At 42.0% G+C, this 19587-nt stretch overlaps 1 protein-coding gene, 1 long non-coding RNA gene and 1 pseudogene across 2 annotated transcripts; 1 reads left to right on the forward strand and 2 right to left on the reverse strand.

The window, feature by feature from the left end:
* The first annotated feature begins 310 nt into the window (after positions 1-310).
* Positions 311-12025, forward strand: slc22a21 (solute carrier family 22 member 21). The gene is made up of 10 exons (XM_031571470.2): positions 311-917; positions 5225-5328; positions 5719-5873; positions 6194-6365; positions 6953-7079; positions 8541-8638; positions 8869-9083; positions 9403-9585; positions 9831-9966; positions 11096-12025. Exons 1-10 carry the CDS (start codon positions 513-515, stop codon positions 11175-11177), a joined length of 1677 nt encoding a protein of 558 aa, XP_031427330.1. The 5' UTR covers positions 311-512; the 3' UTR covers positions 11178-12025.
* LOC122133070 lies at positions 11460-12537 on the reverse strand. The gene is made up of 2 exons (XR_006152520.1): positions 12369-12537; positions 11460-11751 (listed from the first exon to the last, which is right to left on the reverse strand). It is a non-coding gene; the product is annotated as an uncharacterized LOC122133070 (long non-coding RNA).
* Positions 12538-17240: 4703 nt separating this feature from the next.
* On the reverse strand, positions 17241-18867 carry LOC116221422 (annotated as a pseudogene).
* Between the last annotated feature and the right edge of the window lie 720 nt (positions 18868-19587).

The following is a 19587-nucleotide window of genomic DNA, read 5'->3' on the forward strand; positions in this document are numbered from 1 at the left end:
TACCTAATATAATTGAAACACAGTAGTTAATGGTTAACATTGAACTTTGTTTCAAACATCATTGACAGCCGTTGTGCTTGGCCTACTCATAAAACTGCTGTTATTAACAACTGGATTAATCCCTCAAATTCTAAATTGAATCGAAAAATTGTACAGAACGATGAAAACACAATGCAACGACCTCTGTCGACTAACCCATGCCAACATGTGTCATTTTGATACATTCTCTTTCTATGCCACCATAATTAGTCATATATTTAGTTTAAAAGCGAGAAAAAAGTACCATCTTTTAGTCTAGGACTATAGCCCATTTGTAAGGTTGGCTACATTTACCTAACAAAGGTAAAATGACAACAGCAGTGTCAAAATAAAAATTTGAGGGGTTTACACTCAACGTTAAATCCCAGGGTGGGAAACTGTTCAGTTACTCAAACCCACTGAAGACTCGATTGCACTCTCTGGACAAGTTATCTGACGGACCGCAACACCAGCCCAACTCCTTTCCACTCAATATGAAGATGCAAGGGGGCGATTATGATGATCAGACCCTCTTCCTCGGGGAATGGGGACCTTTCCAACGGATAGTGTTCTTTCTCTTATGCTGCAGCATCATACCCAATGGATTTACAGGACTGTCCATTGTGTTTATGGGCGACACTCCGTCTCACCACTGCCATATTCCCGCACACTACAACATCACAGTCCAATGGAGAAACGTTTGTATTCCCTGGGAAGAATATGGTGGGACAATCCGACTCAGTAGATGTACCAGATACAGACTTGATTTGATTAAAAGTTACTCAGACAAAGGCTACGAGCCTTGGATAGACGTGAACGTTTCAGAAATACAACAAGAGGTGTGCAAGGATGGATGGGAATACGACCGGCAGCAATACATATCTACTATTGTCTCTGAGGTATGTAGCATAAAAGTTTGCGGATTCTGATCACGAAGAAAGGCTACACTTCGGTACGTAATCGTACGAACTGGACCATAACCATAGGCCCGTTCTTCACTAGCTACACTTTGGTTTGCGCCTTTATTTGTATTAGGCTACTTTAGATTTGTGCTGAAGGATGTTGTGTCTTGTCTCTTTGTATTTTTTTTTAATTCCCTTAATTGAACATGTAACTCCTCGTATATGTACCTCCTTCTATTACATTTACCCCGATTTATAAATATTGGCCTAATTGTTAATTTACTTCAGCCCTGACCTCCAAAAGCTATAGTTCTACTATTTTAGCTTACTTGTTGAACACCATCCAGCTAGTTAATTATCTATTTATTTACAACGTTGTTGTATACACGAATGAATGAAATGATTAACTAAAGCTAATGTACCACGTTTTTCAATTAATGTCATCCCAAATGTTGATGACATTTATGATTGAAGTGTACTTACATAGATTGTAATCGTGTACTGCAGTTCAAAGTGCTGCTGTAATGGTTTATAACTCAGAACAGACAACAGCCATGTAGGTGTATGAATCCCTTGATCTGCTTGCACCATATCTCTCTTTATGGGGCTGAGGGCACACATGACGAGAGAAAATGTAATATAACACTGTAGCGATATCACAAAGTCAAGCGCATATGTGAAGTTCTTGTCACAAGCGTTAAGACGCTGATACAGAATGACAAATCTAGCATGCTTATACAGACACATTTTACAGGCTCAGCCAGGGTAGACAATGACGCTAAATTATACTAGTGCATTTATACAACACTCTGACTCTTAATCGCTAACCAAAAATTACATCTATACATAACATAAGAGGGGAAACACCAAACATTCGAAATTAGAACACTAAAACCAAATGTACAGACATTCTTGGCAACAAACACTGGGAGTAGGTCACATAACAATCAAAGCCCCCAACAAGCGGGTCACATGTCCCCATCAACCTATACCTGCAACACAGTCTCTAAGGTGTGCCGGCAGCTGCTGCTGTGCGGAAAGGGCACAGGGGTGGGCGCTGCACCTTCAGTCTCAGTGTTTCCCTCCCCCTCCCAGGGAGAGCTAGGGGCCAATATGGAGCCAGCCGGTCACAGTGGAGGAAAACTGTCCCTACCAGCTGGACTCAGATAGTTTAGCTGCGATGGTACACAGCTGGACCCACTGACTCGTCAGCTTTGGTGACACTGTTTTCTCTTGGGGCAATACACCCATACCTGTTCTGCAGCGGAGAAGTCTTCCCCGCAGCACCGGGTGTCATGAGCTCACTTCTGGTGGGCCCCAGCCTCTTTCTGTCCCCACCTGGCTAACTCGTGCACCTCCCACAGCCTCGATCAGTCCCCACCTGGCTAACTCGTGCACCTCCCACAGCCTCGATCAGTCCCCACCTGGCTAACTCGTGCACCTCCCACAGCCTCGATCAGTCCCCACCTGGCTAACTTGTGTACCTCCCACAGCCTCGATCAGTCCCCACCTGGCTAACTCGTGTACCTCCCACAGCCTCGATCGAAGGTTGTGGAAATAGTCCAGCCCCAGCTCACTGTCCACCTCTGGCTCCAGAGGCAGCCGAACACCAAGTCCACCGGGGTTCGCAGTTCTCATGCGAACATGAGGGCTGCAGGGATGCACTTCGTAGACTCCTGTGCTGCAGTCCAGTACACCCACAGGACCAGGGGCAGATGTTGGTCCCAGCCTCGCTGCCAGAGGCTGATCAGTATCGATATCTGTCTCCAAAGTGCGATTAAAGTGCAATACCAGTCTGTCACTTTGCGGATGCATCGGGGTAGTTTGAGTCTTTTTGTTGCCCAGCCACCAGCAAACCTCACTGAACACGCTAGCCTCGAAGTTCTGGCCCTGGTCACTGTGCAGCTCTGCGGGCACACAGAAACGGCGCAGAGAACATTTCATTGGCCAGGCATTGATTAGGGGTGGCAGCACTCTGGTCGGGGACCGCATACACCTCTGGCCACTTTGCAAAATAATCTTTGGCCACCTAGACATAGCGGTTCCCCTGGTCAGTGACAGGAAACGTGTCCAGCACAACCACGGCAACCTGCTCAATAGGCGCCCCACCTGATATTGTTGTAGTCGAGCGTGAGTGTGCCTGGCCGGACTCTTCTTTGCTGTGCAGGCATCGCACCGATGGACGTACAGTTGCACGTCCTGCCAACAGCACTGGACCAGAGCTGATGGAGCATCTCATTGATGACCACAGTGGCCTGCTCCTACGGACCAACTGGAGGACCCGGGCATGCTGGCAGGGAGGCACCAGCAGCAGCAGGATGTCACACTGACCCCCAGGAGCCCATCCTGCATGGTGAAGCTGGGCCACTGAGAATGGAGAGATTTGGTCTTGGGATCCAGGGCTGAGATGGCTGTCCAGGGTGGTTGCTGGCCCGACCCCAACCAGGCCTGAACCCGGACGAGGACAGGATCTTGAGCCTGGTCTCGCTGCAGCTGCTCGGGATCTATGAGCTTCCATTCGCTGATCTCAGTGGTGGCAGCTGAAGACTGGAGGTCACTGCCCACCACTGCTGAAGACTGGGGATGGCTGCTGCTCATCCTGAGGACAGGAGGCCGCTGTCGACGTCATCCAAGTTGGTAGCTCGTAGGTTGGCCAACATCGAAGCAGCTGCACTCTTCTCCATGCTGTGATGAGAGGGCCAGCACTGCCCGGCTTCACCTGGCCACCGAGACAGGGCGTCTGCATGTCCGTGCCATACTGTGCTGCCCCTGTGGCTTTCGGAAGTTCAGCAACCAGGTAAGTGAAGTGTGACCGGTGCATTCTAGGTAGCGGGATGGCTATCGTAGCGAAGCTTTGGACAAAGCGTTAGTAGTAAGACGCCAGCCCCAGGATTCTCGCCAACGTCACGGGGGACTGGCCAATCTCTCACTGCTGCCACTTTCACTGGGTTGGTGGACACGCCTGCTGGGCTGACAACATGTCCCAGGAATGCTGTCTCTCTCCAGAACAAGTGGCACTTTTTCGGATGCAGCTACAGGCTAGTTCGGCGGATGGTGTGCAGTCTCTTGCAGATTCGCCAGGGCGCTCTGGAAGTCAGCTGCAATGCACAGGAAGGTCACTGAAGTAAACAACATTCCGGCTCCGGGGAACACCAGACAGAACTCTCTCCATCCGGCGCTCAAAGGTTGGCTGGCCCATTGCAGAGCCCGAACCAAGCACTAACTCTTGGAGCATCTCCCCTTCCAGTGTGAATGCCACCTGGACCCCGGTTTCTTCTTCTACCAGCCATTGAAGTTGGCCGCCAGCTGCACTTGGACGAGGTCAGTCTCCAGCGGTCCCTCTCCACTAAAGCGAGGCATCTTCATGGTTTTCTGCTTCGGCGTCTTCAGCATCAGGGGTTACCTACAACCCACAGAGACCAGAATTCTCGTGTTTCTGAGATCAATGTTAAGACTAATCTATTCTGCTGTAGGACTGAGGCCACTGTACCACTCAGACTGAGACCATTCAAATGAACCCAAACATTACAAAGAAATCATCTTCTAATGCAATATCACACTTAGTATATTAAATCCATTTTTCTGCCCTTAGTTTAACCTTTGCATGGAAAAGCACTGGGAGACATGGAACAATGGAACAATGCAGTTCTGGAATGTTGTTAGAGGCATAATCTAACAACCACTGACCCACACCTAATGAGTAATTGCAACTAGAAGGCCATCTGTGTTTTTATAATCCAAAGATTCCCGTCCTGCCTTACACAGACACATTTTACAGGCTCAAAGTAGACAAACACACTAAAACACCACACTAGGCCATTTATACAACACACTGACTCTTAATTGCTTATTAAAAATACACGTAGACATTAACATAATAGGGGAAACACCTAAAACTGAATTATCAGACATAAACGTTCTACGCTATAAACACACATAACAAACACAACATGGAAGTACAGGCAATCACACATACATTGCTCCCACTAAATGCACCCAATCACACATATTATTACTCCCACACAATACTATATTTTGTTAGTGTTATTTATTGCAGCATGTGACTAAATCATTAACATTGTTTTGTTTTCATCAAGACTGGAAACATTCCTGATTGAAATTCTGAAAGTGTAGGATGGTGAATTAATTGCAGTACTGTTGCACACTGTAGATTATGCAGACTGAGTAGTTGAAATATTGTTATTTACTATGGCTATTACAATGTATTATGTGTGAGCTATTGTTTCAGGCATTGTGCAATTATTATAACGACATGCTTAACTCTGTGTTTGGTCATCCTACAGTGGGATCTGGTGTGTGCTGATGACTGGAAAACTCCCATGACCTCCTCGGTGTTCTTCTTTGGAGTCCTTACTGGTTCCTTTGCCTCTGGACAGATGTCTGACAGGTGAGGAGAGATGAGATGAGATGAGATGAGATGAGATGAGATTGAGATTGATTGTCTTAATTGGAGCAGTGCCGTGTCTTGTAAGCTAACATAATATACAACACCCGTAGCGATGTTTGTGCTTAGGGGACATGTCACAGTTTAAATCCCCTCCAAACACACACACACACACACACACACACACACACACACACACACACACACACACACACACACACACACACACACACACACACACACCTCTGAAGTCTCGTTACTCAGTCATCATGGACTTAGCTGAGGCCCATTTAGCATCTCCACCAGTGTAAGTTTTAGATCACCTTACCAAGACCTAACCATGGTGTTGGCACAAGATTTTGACCCTTATTCTTTCCCTTTTTTATTTTCCAGGTTTGGAAGGAAGATAGTGCTCTTTAGTACTATGGCAGTTCAGACGATATTTACTCTCATTCAGGTCTTCTCTCCATCATGGCTCTGGTTTTGTGCCTTTTATTTCATAGTTGGCATGGGACAAATTTCCAACTATGTAGCTGCATTTATTTTAGGTACTTATTCTGTTTGTCTTGGATTATTTTACATATTCTTCCTAGATGCTGCTGGTCCCTCACTTTTTGGTGTAAATAAGATTTTAGAATTATCCAAACACAGGATTCCCGAGGTGGGATTTAGAGATAAAGGCAAAAGTCATGGAGAAGCAAAGACTGGCATAAAGTGTTTGAACCCTGCCCTAGAACCATGCCCTATTCTTGAATCGCCAATTGAGTTAAGAATTTTGTGTCTTGTGCAAAGTACAACATGCAAATGTGGGTGTTTTTACACAGCTTCCCCTGATGGTGTCTCTAAATCACTTGTCTGCCGCCAACAGGGATGGAGATTTTGAGCCCATCAGTCCGAATCCTGTTTGGGACTTTGGGTGTGTGCCTCTTCTTTGCTTTGGGCTACATGTTGTTGCCTCTGGCGGCATATCTCATCCGGGACTGGCGGATGCTGCAGCTTGCCCTCACACTACCAGGCTTTCTCTGCATTCCTCTGTGGTGGTAGGTGTGCTGGATGATAAGGGGGTCCACAGGGAAAAGGAGATACTAGCACAACTGATGAAACAGGGATGATGAGTCTGGGAGTGTAACGGAGGTTATCTTCCCCTCGCTGTTTCACTCTGCGTTGTGTAGTTTAAAGGAAAACACAGCCACCGACCTGGTATTCGCACGTTTAAACCCTGTTACAGGAGCATCATGAGCACAGGTGTAAGGGACATAAGACACCTGCTATGCAATATGACACACCTTTGTACTTTCCGCAGCTAACCAGGTACTTGTGTGTACGACAACAGAATGATGCAAATCTGAGACAAATATCTGGTCAACAAATTTCGGATTAAGGGCTGGATGATGACATGCCAAGGCACAGGAATACACAGGGGTTTGAAAAAGAAAGCAGCACCACAAACAAATGAATTTCAGCACATTAAAAAGAGCTATGTGGCAGACATAAGCAGGATAAGGATGTTTGAGGTGTCGCAATACATAATAAAAGAATAATAGAATGTTTTCATATGCACTTTCCCTTGGTTTCACAAGGCTATCTTCTCCTGTTTGCAGTGACTCTGTTTATGGTGTTTGTGTAGGTTCATTCCAGAGTCTCCTCGCTGGCTTTTGTCTCAGGGTAGAGTGGCGGAGGCAGAGGCCATACTGAGGGATGCAGCCAGGAGAAACGGAGTGACGGCCCCAGAGGTCATCTTTGAGCCCATTCAGGTGAGAGGGGCTCACAGCTGTGTGTGAGATGGACAGTGCTGTCCTTAGCTGGCACTCGGCATACTTGCAATATTTTCAGTGACATGCAGAATGTCGGAGTTGACTCAGGTGCTATACCTGTGTGCTCAATAATTGCTTTTGGCCAAAGAAAGGGTGATACCGTCACATGTCAAATGATTTCTCCTGAAGGGTTCTTCTTTGTGTACGAGAAAACATTCACTCTCTTAGTAGTAATGGTCAGTTAGTGAGTGTGAGTGTTAGTTTTAGTGTTATGGTTTAGATGATTAACTGCAGACTGATACACGCCACACGACTGCAGCTGGTGAAACAGACCCTTTTGTTGTTTGACCAGCAGCTGTTCAAATAGCAACTAAGGTTTCCTTAGTAGTGATTCGTAAAAACGTATGTTTCTGTCACTCAGCGATCATATCACTATCATATCACAATGATACATAGACTAGAGACATTGTAATTAAGTGCAAAAAACACTTTGATTAAAAAGGAACTTTTGTCTGATGATACAATATAAGTCTTCACATATTCTCCAAAAAATGTCACCTTAAAGAAAGTTTTTGCATGGCACCTTGCAAAACCTGCCATGGTTGTGTACTACCCCGTAAGAGCTTTGAAAATTCCAAACATTATAGATCCTGTATCACCTCTTTGATATTGAAGAACTCACATTGTTTTATTGTTTGCAAAAACTGTTAACTGAAAGAGAGTGAGTAAGTGAGGGGAGAGAGAGAGAGAGAGAGAGAGTTGAACGAACAAGGTTTCTTCTGGTTCAGCACACAATCATGAGGTGAATTTGACAGCAATCAAAGCTATTTAAGGTAGCTGATACAACCGCACGTATTATCACTCAGGCGTATAACATTGCCAAGGAATTTACAAACTAGTGGCCTCTTTGTGAACGCATTCGTCTGGCTGGAGAGACCTTCGTAATTTTCCACAAAGTGACCTGGAATGAGACTCACAGCAGAGACTTCCGAACCCCCACCGTGATAGGCAATGTCACCAGTGGGTCCAGGGCTCAGGGTTCACATGTGAAGGTCTGCGGAATGCTCTCCACTTTTGTATCTGAGTATATCATTGGCACTGTGCCATGGATTACTTTAATTTCGGTTAAAATTTTAGAATTAGACACTGATGAAGTCCTTTGTGGTGAAACATTGGTCTTTTTATACACAAGTAAAAGTAATCACCTGTCAAGTGTGTTCTTTTTCATATATGTTATAGTACCACAATCTGAGTTCTGAGGAGAAGAAGCTTGATAAAATATATTAATTCTGCCTGAGACTGAGGGAAATGAATGTCCAAGCAAGTCTGTTATTGTAGCTGTGTGGAGTTAATTGTTGACTTTTTGGTCTTTGTTTTGTTTTAAAGTGACATTAACATCTTGTACCACACTGGCCACGCATTGTTCATAACAACATACTTGTTATGACACGTGCACTATAGCAAGCCAACCAAGCTGAAAAAATTGAGTCCCATAACATCTGTGATCTGGTGAAGACCAACAACATCCGCAGCGTAACTATCGTGCTGTGCCTGGTCTGGTGAGTGTCCGGTCTCTTGCCGTGTTAATTAATAATAGAAAACAAGTCATGAATGAAGCAGTGGTGAAGATCAAAGAATGCTTCTTCAGCCTTCACCCTCACTCTCTCCCTCCCTCTTGTTCTCACTCTCTCCCTCTCTCTTGTCCTCTCTCTTTCTCTCTCTCTCTCCCTCCCTCTCTTTCTCTCTCTCTCTCTTCCTCTCTCTCTCTCCCTCTCCCTCTCTGTCCTAGGACTACTCTCTCAATTGGATACTTTGCCTTGTCTCTGAACACGGCAAACCTGCATGGGGACTCCTACCTGAACTGTTTTCTGTCTGCGGCCATTGAGCTGCCAGCATACACCGTAGCCTGGCTTATGTATCGATACTGGCCACGGCGCATGTGTCTCTTCCTCTCTCTCTTTCAGGGAGGAGTTGTGCTGCTTTTCATTCACCTCATACCACAGCGTAAGATACAGTGTGATACTGTAGTTACTATTTACTGTGTGTGTGTGTGTGTCTATATATATATAGTATAGATACTGCCAAGGACATGTATTTTTAAAGTCCTGTTGAAATTCTAAGCTAAGACGATGCTTTCTGAGGCTGTAAGCACTGAAGAGACCCAACCATTCACAGTACACTTTAAGGTCATTGACACCAATGAATTATTAAAAATAAATGAACTTCCAAATGTAAAGTAAATATCAAGACTTTTTCAAAAACGTATAATGCCCAATGCCCACAATACCAGACATAATACCATGTTCCCCATGTCCCTCTACAGATATGAGCAGTATTGCCATCACACTTGAGATGCTGGGGAAGTTTGGTGTGACGGCTGCCTTTGCTATTGTGTATGCCGTCACCGCAGAGCTCTACCCCACTGTGCTGAGGAACACGGCGCTTGGCACATGTTCCATGGCATCCAGGGTGGGCAGTATCTCTGCTCCGTACTTCATCTATCTGGGTAGGAGAACCCCAAAACCCATGACTGAACATGCACAACATGCTCAACATTTGTTATTGCAGTAATATAATTATAACATAATTATAAATATAAATAATGGTTTAGCTGAAAATTGTAAATATTACTGTAGGATCAAGTAGGATCTCGTCAAATTAGTGAATTAAAAAAAAAGCCTATTTGGTCCATGAATGTTTGTTTAATTTATGTTTTTGTTTTGGTCTAACCTCCTTTCGGTGTTTGCACAGGCAACTACTACAGATCACTGCCGTACATATTAATCGGCACCCTTAGTGTTCTCTCCGGGTTTCTCAGCCTCCTGCTGCCGGAAAGCCTTGGAATGCCACTTCCTGAGAGCATCAATCACATGCAAACAATCCCATGGTGAGAGCCCCAAAGCCCTGCATACTAAAACCTTGTGCAGTCAAATTTAAATGTTGTGAATGTAGAAGACCCTCCAGAAGCAGTTATAGCTCAAACTGGACAGTCTTGAGGCCATGTGCCAATACTGGGGAGTACCACTAGGGGGTTCCGTGTTCCGTGACTGGTCAATGCCTCGGCACCTTGAGCTAACTGCTGGGGGCCCTGGCACAACTAAGTTGGTCTGTTGGAACATTTTCAGAACACTAAATGCTGTGACAAGACTTCAGAAAAGCCAATACAATGTTAATGCAACATACAATTTAAAACACAGGTAGCCTACTAAATACATTACACTGTTGAAAAAGGGGGACAAAATGTGAAAATAAATATTGACAATACTTCATTTCAGAAAGTTTGTAACAAGTAAATACATAAATAGAAACAACAATCAGTGTCAGTGTAATATTAATGCTATAATGACCTTATTTTATTTCAGAAAGTGAAATAGACTAGAACTAGTGAACAAAAAAGTTTGTCCCGCGTCCATCACAAACTTGAGACTTAAAATTGATTAGGTTTCACAGAGATATCATCTGCATAGCATTGAGAATTTACCAATTTCTGTCTCTGGTTACACTGTAATGTGAAGAAACTGCTTAGACATGAAAACATCTAAAGTAGACTATAACCAAAGAATACAAAAGTTTAAATGTTTAAAATAAGTAAATAAGAAATGTCATCCTGATCAAGCTTGCCTGAACAGGGACAGAGCTACTCTGGCTGTCTGGTCAATGACTAGTTCAAGAGCTCCTCCTGCTGAAATGATCGGTCATGGTCACGGAGCAGATTCTGGAGCTCCCCCTAGTGGCACTAGCCAGTATTTGCACACGGCCTCAAGAATGACCAGTTTGAACTACAACCAACTCTCGTAGAAGAAAGAATTTGGGTACACAGGTTAGGTATATGGGATGGATAGTTGGAGGGAGAATATATGTTGGATTGGATCTGGGGCTCATCTTAAATCTATTATTAAACATTTGAAAAGCATTTTTTCTGATGCGGTTTATAAAGTTTTGTAAAGCTTAATCAGGGTGTATATCTAATTGTGTTCTTGTCATAACTGCCATATACTGTACATGTATTTTTTCAGCTGCAAGAGAAGTGAAAGATCTAAAATCTATAATCTCACCAGTGATAAAGGAGATGAGGATCGTCCAGTTGAAACTATGTGACAGATCCACCTGATCCAACATTACACGTCTACTTAGTGGACTGAAACAGTGAAGTTACTGTAGACAGGGTGTTACATAGTTACATTCATTTTTCACTTATTTCAGTTTTTATTATGGTCATTTACTAATAATACACATTCATACAGTCTCTCACAGACACTCATACCGAGATACATGTTGAGTCTTAATTGTGCAATTTTAAATTCTCTACGGTAAGCCAAAGCGACCAAAAAAAGACAAAAATATATACTACTGTAATAGAGTAGCTAGATAAAAATAAAATGTTTTAAAATAGCCTTTTTAATAATAATAAATTAGACTGAGTGCAGGATAAAACATGTGATTGACATTTTACTGAGTTGCATGATTCTTTGTGTCTTGACAACCTTGAAGTATTTGATGATTTTGTAAAATGCAAAATTGAATATTTTGTGAAATATATGTCTGTCTTTGTTTGTACTTAAGTCAAGATGGCATACCAAAGTTGTTCATAGTTTGACCTCCAACACCACTGTATTAATGTTCTGTGTCCCCACTCGGGTCCTCTTCTTTGGAGTGGCATGAGCATTTATTCCTGATAAATGAAATTAGCAACAGAATTATATAAAATTACATTATTTAGTAATAGAATAAAAGTTCCAACCATACAATCTGACTGCTTGAAACCCGTTCCACCAGTGTTGTTATTTCTCATTACAAATGTTTTCTTACCTACTAAGCTCATTAGTTTGACAAGCTAGCTGACATGTTAACATTGTTATGTCTTCGATGTAGACTCAAATATGATTTGTGGAGTAGCTTTTTGGGGGGATGAAATGTGGCATATTAAAGCACTTTTTGCGACAATATTTTGCGGTTTCTTGCTAACTTATTGTCCCACTCTAGAATTGTTTTATAAGGACTTGAAGGACATGCATTATCACAAATAACATCACTGCTCTGATGAAGTATGGAGTATGATCATCCATAATTGTGACAGATGGATAGAAGTGCAGTAGTTTGGGGATGACAGTTGACTAATCCACTATCTCCAACCAACATAACAGGCTCACTAATGTATAAAAGATAGATAGCTAGATAGATAGATAGCTAGATAGATAAGGTTGTATCATTCTATCACACATGCATGTATGGAACGGATATGATAATGCTGGCCGTCCTAGGGAATGAATAAGGCTGAATTCTTCTCACCACTCCATTTGATGCATCTGGTCTATGGTCTCTGGGAGAGGCTTTCTGAAGCTCTCTGGCAGCAGGATGGCGGCTGCTCCAGACAGGATACATAGGCTCCCCATGAGCAGGTGAGGTAGGGCCGCATTACAGTTTTTCTCGATTGATTACATTCAAAAACTGGAATTTATGGCACAATGACCACAACCTGTAACTCATGTGCCAACTCCCTAAACCAATTCTGCTAAACTATAAGCACAATTATCTGCTTTAGACACAGATTTCAATTGTTAACCGCACTTTCTTCAAAACACTACACACAATTATCTGCTTTAGACACAGATTTCAATTGTTAACCACACTTTCTTCAAAACACTAAACACCATCCTCTCTACTTTGCACACTTCATCAAAGCCAAAACCTCCTTGTTTTCAGACAGAACACACTGCTATTCAAATGGCAAAACTTCCATTTCCAAGGCTGTTGTGCAATTTGAATTCAAAGCTTTAGCAATTTGATGGCCACAGGTTAGCTCCTGGTTTGGAGAACAATTGATGGCAACATTGAAGTGAGAGATCAGAAAGGTGGAGGAGTGAGAGTAAGAGGAGGAGGAGGAAGAGGATGAAGAGAAAGAGCAAGAAGGAGAGCCATTATCTCTGATGAGATCCGGCCACTGTGGTCAACCATGTGGTCAACCATGGTTTGACCATGCAGGAGGCTGGCCAGAGGGTTCAACCAAATATAAGCCGCTTCTCAGTTGCATCCATTCTCTGGACATTCAGCAGAGGGAATAGGTAAGAAACACTACTATGACAGGAAAACACTAGTTTGAATGCCTTATCAGGAGCATAGTATTCTTGTATTTTCCATTGTACTGTATCTGTAAAATTACGTAAACAAATACAAAGTGCAACCATTGATGACCAAGACATATTCCTAAACATCAATACAGTGAGCCTAGCCACAGTGGACTGTGTTCTAAGGCGGAACACCTTGAGAATAAAGCAGGTGTACAGGGTGCCTTTTGTCAGAAACTCCGACAGTCAAACAGTTATGCTATGACTATGTGCAAGTAAGTCATATACATTTCCACAACTGATTGCGTCCTATCAGCACTGACACGTTACTGTACTGTATTGTAATCCAATCCAATGTTACAGTTTTTCTCGATTACTTTTTTGAAAGCATGCCTCGTTTTCTCAAAACTCTAAACACAAATCCCTAAACCACCCACACAAAATGCAACAACATTCACAACACTGTGTAGGTCTATTTCTGATACAACATTGTCAATATTGTCTTGAGCTAGAACAGGATGCAGTAGTTTTTTGTCCTTTTTTATTTTACATTTTTCTTTCTTTTTTTTGTTGACTGTACTGGCCTATATCCTATTGTTTGTTCTGTACAAATCATTTACACATTCAGTTGTGTTTGCTGTGATGTATAGGCTACAGCACTTTTGGAAAAAATAAAGAAATATTTTAGTTGTTACTGTATATTTGTGTGTTTTATATTTGAGTAAAAACATTATACAGTTATATTTTACTACAGGAGTAAGCGTACAGTAACATAATGCTCCTGATAAGGCCTTCATACTGGTGTTTTCCCATTTCATAGTAGTGTTTTCCATTGAGCACATCAGTGTTCAATCGATGCTTAGAATGTCTACTCATATAATGTGCTGTGTTTGTCATTTGAAAACAAAATACCCTTTTGAGGTGACATCACACTGTTTTGAAAGCAAAGTTGCATTTTGCAGGAAATATAAAGGGTTTTGCATTTTGTGTGAGTGGTTTTGGGATTTGTGTTTAGAGTTTTGAGAAAACGAGGCATGCTTTCAAAAAATGTGTTTAAGCAATTGAGAAAAACTGTAAATACACCTGCAGAGGGACAAGACCATTGCTCGTGTGTGAAACATCAAAGTGTTCAAAAGCAAAGAGCACTCCTTTGTTTTCTCTGGCTTTATCAAGAGGTTTGGTTTAGTTGTTGTAAACTCACTTACAGTTTTTCACAATTGTTAACACATGTTTTTCAAAACAATAACGGCTTTCTCAAAACTGCACACAGAAAACTGAAAACCTCACACACAAAATGCTAAACCTGACACTCCCTTTGCAAGATGACTCTTTGCCATCAAATCTCGTACAGTTTTTCTCGATTGCTTACACACATTTAGCGAATCATGGGTCAACTTACAGTTTTTCTCAATTGCTAACACACATTTTTTGAAAGCATGCCTCGTTTCCTCAAAACTCTAAACACAAATCCCAAAACCACTCACACAAAATGCAAAACCCTTTATACATCCTGCAAAAGGCAACTTTGCTTTCAAAACAGTGTTATGTCACCTCAAAAGGGTACTTTGTTTTCTAATGACAAACACAGCCCATTATATGAGTAGACATTCTAAGCATCGATTGAACACTGATGTGCTCAATGGAAAACACTACTATGAAATGGGAAAACACCAGTATGAAGGCCTTATCAGGAACATTATGTTACTATACGCTTACTCCTGTAGTAAAATATAACTGTATAATGTTTTTACGCAAATATAAAACAACACACAAATATACAGTAACAACTAAAATATTTCTTTATTTTTTCCAAAAGTGCTGTAGCCTATACATCACAGCAAACACAAATGAATGTGTAAATGATTTGCACAGAACAAACTATAGGATATAGGCCAGTACAGTCAAAAAAAAAAAGAAAGAAAAATGTAAAATAAAAAAGGACAAAAAACTACTGCATCCTGTTCTAGCTCAAGACAATATTGACAATGTGCTATCAGAAATAGACCTACACAGTGTTGTGAATGTTGCTGCATTTTGTGTGAGTGGTTTAGGGATTTGTGTTTAGAGTTTTGAGAAAACGAGGCATGCTTCATGTGTGTAAGCAATCGAGAAAAACTGTAACATTGGATTGGATTGCAATACAGTACAGTAACGTGTCAGTGCTGATAGGACGCAATCAGTTGTGGAAATGTATATGACTTGCACATAGTCATAGCATAACTGTTTGACTGTCGGAGTTTCTGACAAAAGGCACCCTGTACACCTGCTTTATTCTCAAGGTGTTCCGCCTTAGAACACAGTCCACTGTGGCTAGGCTCACTGTATTGATGTTTAGGAATTAGTCTTGGTCATCAATGGTTGCACTTTGTATTTGTTTACGTAATTTTACAGATACAGTACAATGAAAAATACAAGAATACTATGCTCCTGATAAGGCATTCAAACTAGTGTTTTCCTGTCATAGTAGTGTTTCTTACCTATTCCCTCTTCTGAATGTCCAGAGAATGGATGCAACTGAGAAGCGGCTTATATTTGGTTGAACCCTCTGGCCAGCCTCCTGCATGGTCAAACCATGGTTGACCACAGGGTTGACCACAGTGGCCCGAATCTCATCAGAGATAATGGCTCTCCTTCTTGCTCTTTCTCTTCATCATCTTCCTCCTCCTCCTCCTCCTCTTACTCTCACTCCTCTGCCTTTCTGATCACCTCTCACTTCAATGTTGCCATCAATTGTTCTCCAAACCAGGAGCTAACCTGTGGCCATCATATTGCTAAAGCTTTGATTTCAAATTGCACAACAGCCTTGGAAATGGAAGTTTTGCCAATTGAATAGCAGTGTGTTCTGTCTGAACACAAGGAGGTTTTGGCATTGATGAAGTGTGCAAAGTAGAGAGGATGGTGTTTAGTGTTTTGAAGAAAGTGTGGTTAACAATTGAAAATTGTGTCTAAAGCAGATAATTGTGTGTTGTGAGTTGAAGAAAGTGCGGTTAACAATTGAAATCTGAGTCTAAAGCACATAATTGTGCTTATAGTTTAGCAGAATTGGTTTAGGGAGTTGGCACATGAGTTACAGGTTGTGGTCATTGTGCCATAAGTTCCAGTTTTTGAATGTAATCAATCGAGAAAAACTGTAATCTAATGCTCACATCTTCTTTGCACAGCAAGAGTCTTCTCTGGCGAATGGGTTAACTATTTCTCATTGCTTTCACACAAATTTCTTTGAGTTTTAACACACTTTTCAAAACAGTTAACACACTTCTCAGAGAAAGACACAAAACCTTATTGAATAACCATGTCTACTGAAACTGCTCTCTATATTCTAAATATCGTCAGCACCTGTGTGAACTCTCTGTGCACAACTAATCAAGTAGTTCTCAACCTCTAAAAGAGGTCAATAGATTGATTTTGATACCAAGCATGGATCGAGGAGGCTGCCAAGGAACATTGTTAGGGAACATCGAGAAAAGTATGCGCCCGCCGCACGGCATTATGGGGCGACTATGCCGGCACGTTACAATAAAGTGCTTTTATTTATGTTAGGACGGCTCGGTGTCATGATGGCTCGGTCTCGGAATCATGACTATAAATGTTAAACATAATTGTTAATGATACAAATATTCTCCTATTTATTATTATTATAATTATTTAAATCCGAGGATGTCTTTAGAAACACGCAATCAACAATGATTTATCTTCCTTGGCTAAAGTAGCTAGCATAGCATAGGCCATTGAAATGGATAGGGTAGCTAGCATAGCATTGGCCATTGAAATCATAGACATAGTATACATGTCTATGATTGAAATGACTAGCGTAGCTAGTTGTAATCTGTCATTCTCTGGTCTTGGCGTTATTTGTGAGAATACAGCCTGATTGGTTTATGCTATGCGGGCTTTGGCCAATGACAGGCTGTCATTGTTCTGACTGAGATCAAATGCAACAGGTCAGTGAGTGTTTTGTGTTTTGCGTAGCCAAAAAACGGAGAGACAAACGCTTGTGAACCGATTCATAACTTTTAAATCGGGCAAAGACCGGTTCATGTCATTTTAATACCGATACGGGACTTCACGCATCGATGTAGTCGTATCTTACACGCTAAAAACGGATATCGATACGTATCGGTTAATCTTTACACCCCTAATGTGTATGTATGTATGTATGTATGTATAAGAGGCAGACATTGTTTAGTAACATCGTGAATACCTAAGGCAAAGGCTGCCACATAGTTTGATATATGTCCCAATCCTACAATGAAGAAAAAAACAGAGAACATTTCCCAAGATGTTGAAAAAACCTGAACAAAGGTGAACACCGTCTGGATCATCATGGTCATAAAAAGGACAGGTTTCCTTCCACACCTATGCAAATTGAGGGAGGAAAGTGTGGGTGTACATTATGTTACATTGGCAAGGTATCTTTCAAGTATGTTGCAAAATGGAATGACAGGAAACTGATCATTGATTCATCTCTATACTTAAATAGTTTTAGATTTAAATAGTGAATGTAATCAATGAATTCATGTTTTAGTGAAGCTGTGATTCAGAAATTCTGTTCTGTATAATATCACTGTAAGTGCCATTACTATCCATCAGCCATCCATTCGACCAAGTAGTCTGTAAATCAATCAATCAATCAATCAAATCAAACTTTCTTATTACCAGTCTGACAGTTGACCAGAAAAGAATGACCCACATAAGACGCCAAGAAGTAGACCGAGGAGGTGAACGATTCCTTCCAGCGTTGACCACAGACAAGGTCAAACTGCAAGAATCATATGTGGTGAAATGCATCAGACAACAAAGACCAATCGATTCGTGGCACCATCCTAAACATGTCCTATTTACATTAACAATACCCATAGTGTTCCTACTGATCAACATTTCAGTACACAATTCATGTCTGTGCTGGTTTAACCAGTCATAATATTGCAACTATTTTATTTATCAGTCTAGAGAGGCTTCTTTTGTGCAAGTGGGAAATTAGTCTGGCTTATTACCACATCTACATTGATTTTCGATCATTTTGTCTCCTTTTATTTGAATAGTTTTGTTTAGTCTCAGTCATCAAACCTCAGTAACAATGGTGGACTGGTAGATATCTGTACTGTAGATCCATCCATCCACACATGGCTCCTGCTCGATGTCTGTGACGTTGACATCAACACCAGGGACTTGGCCATGAGCAGAGTAGTTCTTCACCACATCCAGCCTGTACCTGCTGCACATGCTCTGCTCCGCCTGCCCGTCCACCACCTGGGACGGAATGATGGCTGCCCTCCATGCCTCACTCAGGTTTGCCTCAGGAACCAGGCAGTGGTGGGGTGGCGTGGCCCCCACAAACACAAAGTAGAGACCAGCGAAGCCCGTGGAGATGCAGATGGCGTTGAGGAGCAGGAAGGTAATGACAAAGAATGGCCCTCTCTGGCCCAGGAAAGCTGTGTCATCATCATAGTCTCCCATTATGCTGATAATGCTTGAGAGGAGAGTCCCTGCCAAGGAGGAGGAGAACCACGTTAGAATGTTCACTATGGACACGCTCCCAACCCCCTGACTGATATCTCACTCTAACTCTAGCCGGACTGTGCCCAGCACGGCATGAGCCTTTTCATGAAGTGTCTAAAGACCTCCTAATCACAAGATGTAACAACGAATGTCCACTGCGCCAACTTCCTATTTAAGTGATCTGCATTGGTGAGTCAAACCTTTTTTCTTTTTTTGGAGCTGATGGATGTATCAATGCAATCTGCAAGGACATCGTCTTTTTACAAAGTTTTGTTCATTTAGCAGCATGTTTTGTTGCTGTTATTTGTTTCAGTTGTGCCTTTCGCTTCATATTGTATGCCACACGTGTGCCACAAGCTTAATAAATTATTTGAGCTATGTGTCAAAGTAAACAAGTGACATTTTTTGTCTGCGTCATCTTGATTCACATAAAGAAGGAAATTGATCTGTTAGGTATTCTTGGGCTAAACATTGGTTTAAGTACCGGTAGTTTATATGAACCAAGCAAATGCCTGTGGTTGTTCAGACCAATGAAAACCTGACGAAGAGTTGGATGAGGTCCACTGATCTTGGAGATGCTGTATTGATCCATGTATTGAGCTCAATCTTCAGATCAATCTTCACCACGGAGTAACACTGTGTCCTAACTACATGACATAACAACCGTGCATATTTAACGGATTCGGTATGAGCAGAGAGCGTCCGATGCAATGCGATGCATGCATATTCTTGCATGTACTGTAGTTAGGACACAGTGTAAATGACTGCTCAATGCTGCAACATGCTGTGAATGTTGGTAATGTCAATACTGGTAAAATCTTGCTTCATAGTTAACTTCAGCTGACACATTGTGATAATAGATTGACTAAAGACATCATAGCTGTTTGATATCTTTAATAAAAATGTAATCAATGTTAAGGTAAAGTAAATAGAGGAATAAGGTT

Source organism: Clupea harengus, chromosome 8 (genome assembly GCF_900700415.2).
Source record: "Clupea harengus chromosome 8, Ch_v2.0.2, whole genome shotgun sequence".
NCBI classification, from domain to species: domain Eukaryota; kingdom Metazoa; phylum Chordata; class Actinopteri; order Clupeiformes; family Clupeidae; genus Clupea; species Clupea harengus.

What these genes read in the sequence shown, in the direction of transcription:
- slc22a21 (XM_031571470.2), top strand. Translation starts at nt 513, where the DNA reads ATGAAGATGCAAGGGGGCGATTATGATGATCAGACCCTCTTCCTCGGG. An exon ending in CTCTGCATTCCTCTGTGGTG is followed by an intron (nt 6,366 to 6,952) that starts GTAGGTGTGCTG and finishes GTGTTTGTGTAG; the next exon opens with GTTCATTCCAGAGTCTCCTC. An exon ending in ATCGTGCTGTGCCTGGTCTG is followed by an intron (nt 8,639 to 8,868) that starts GTGAGTGTCCGG and finishes TCTCTGTCCTAG; the next exon opens with GACTACTCTCTCAATTGGAT.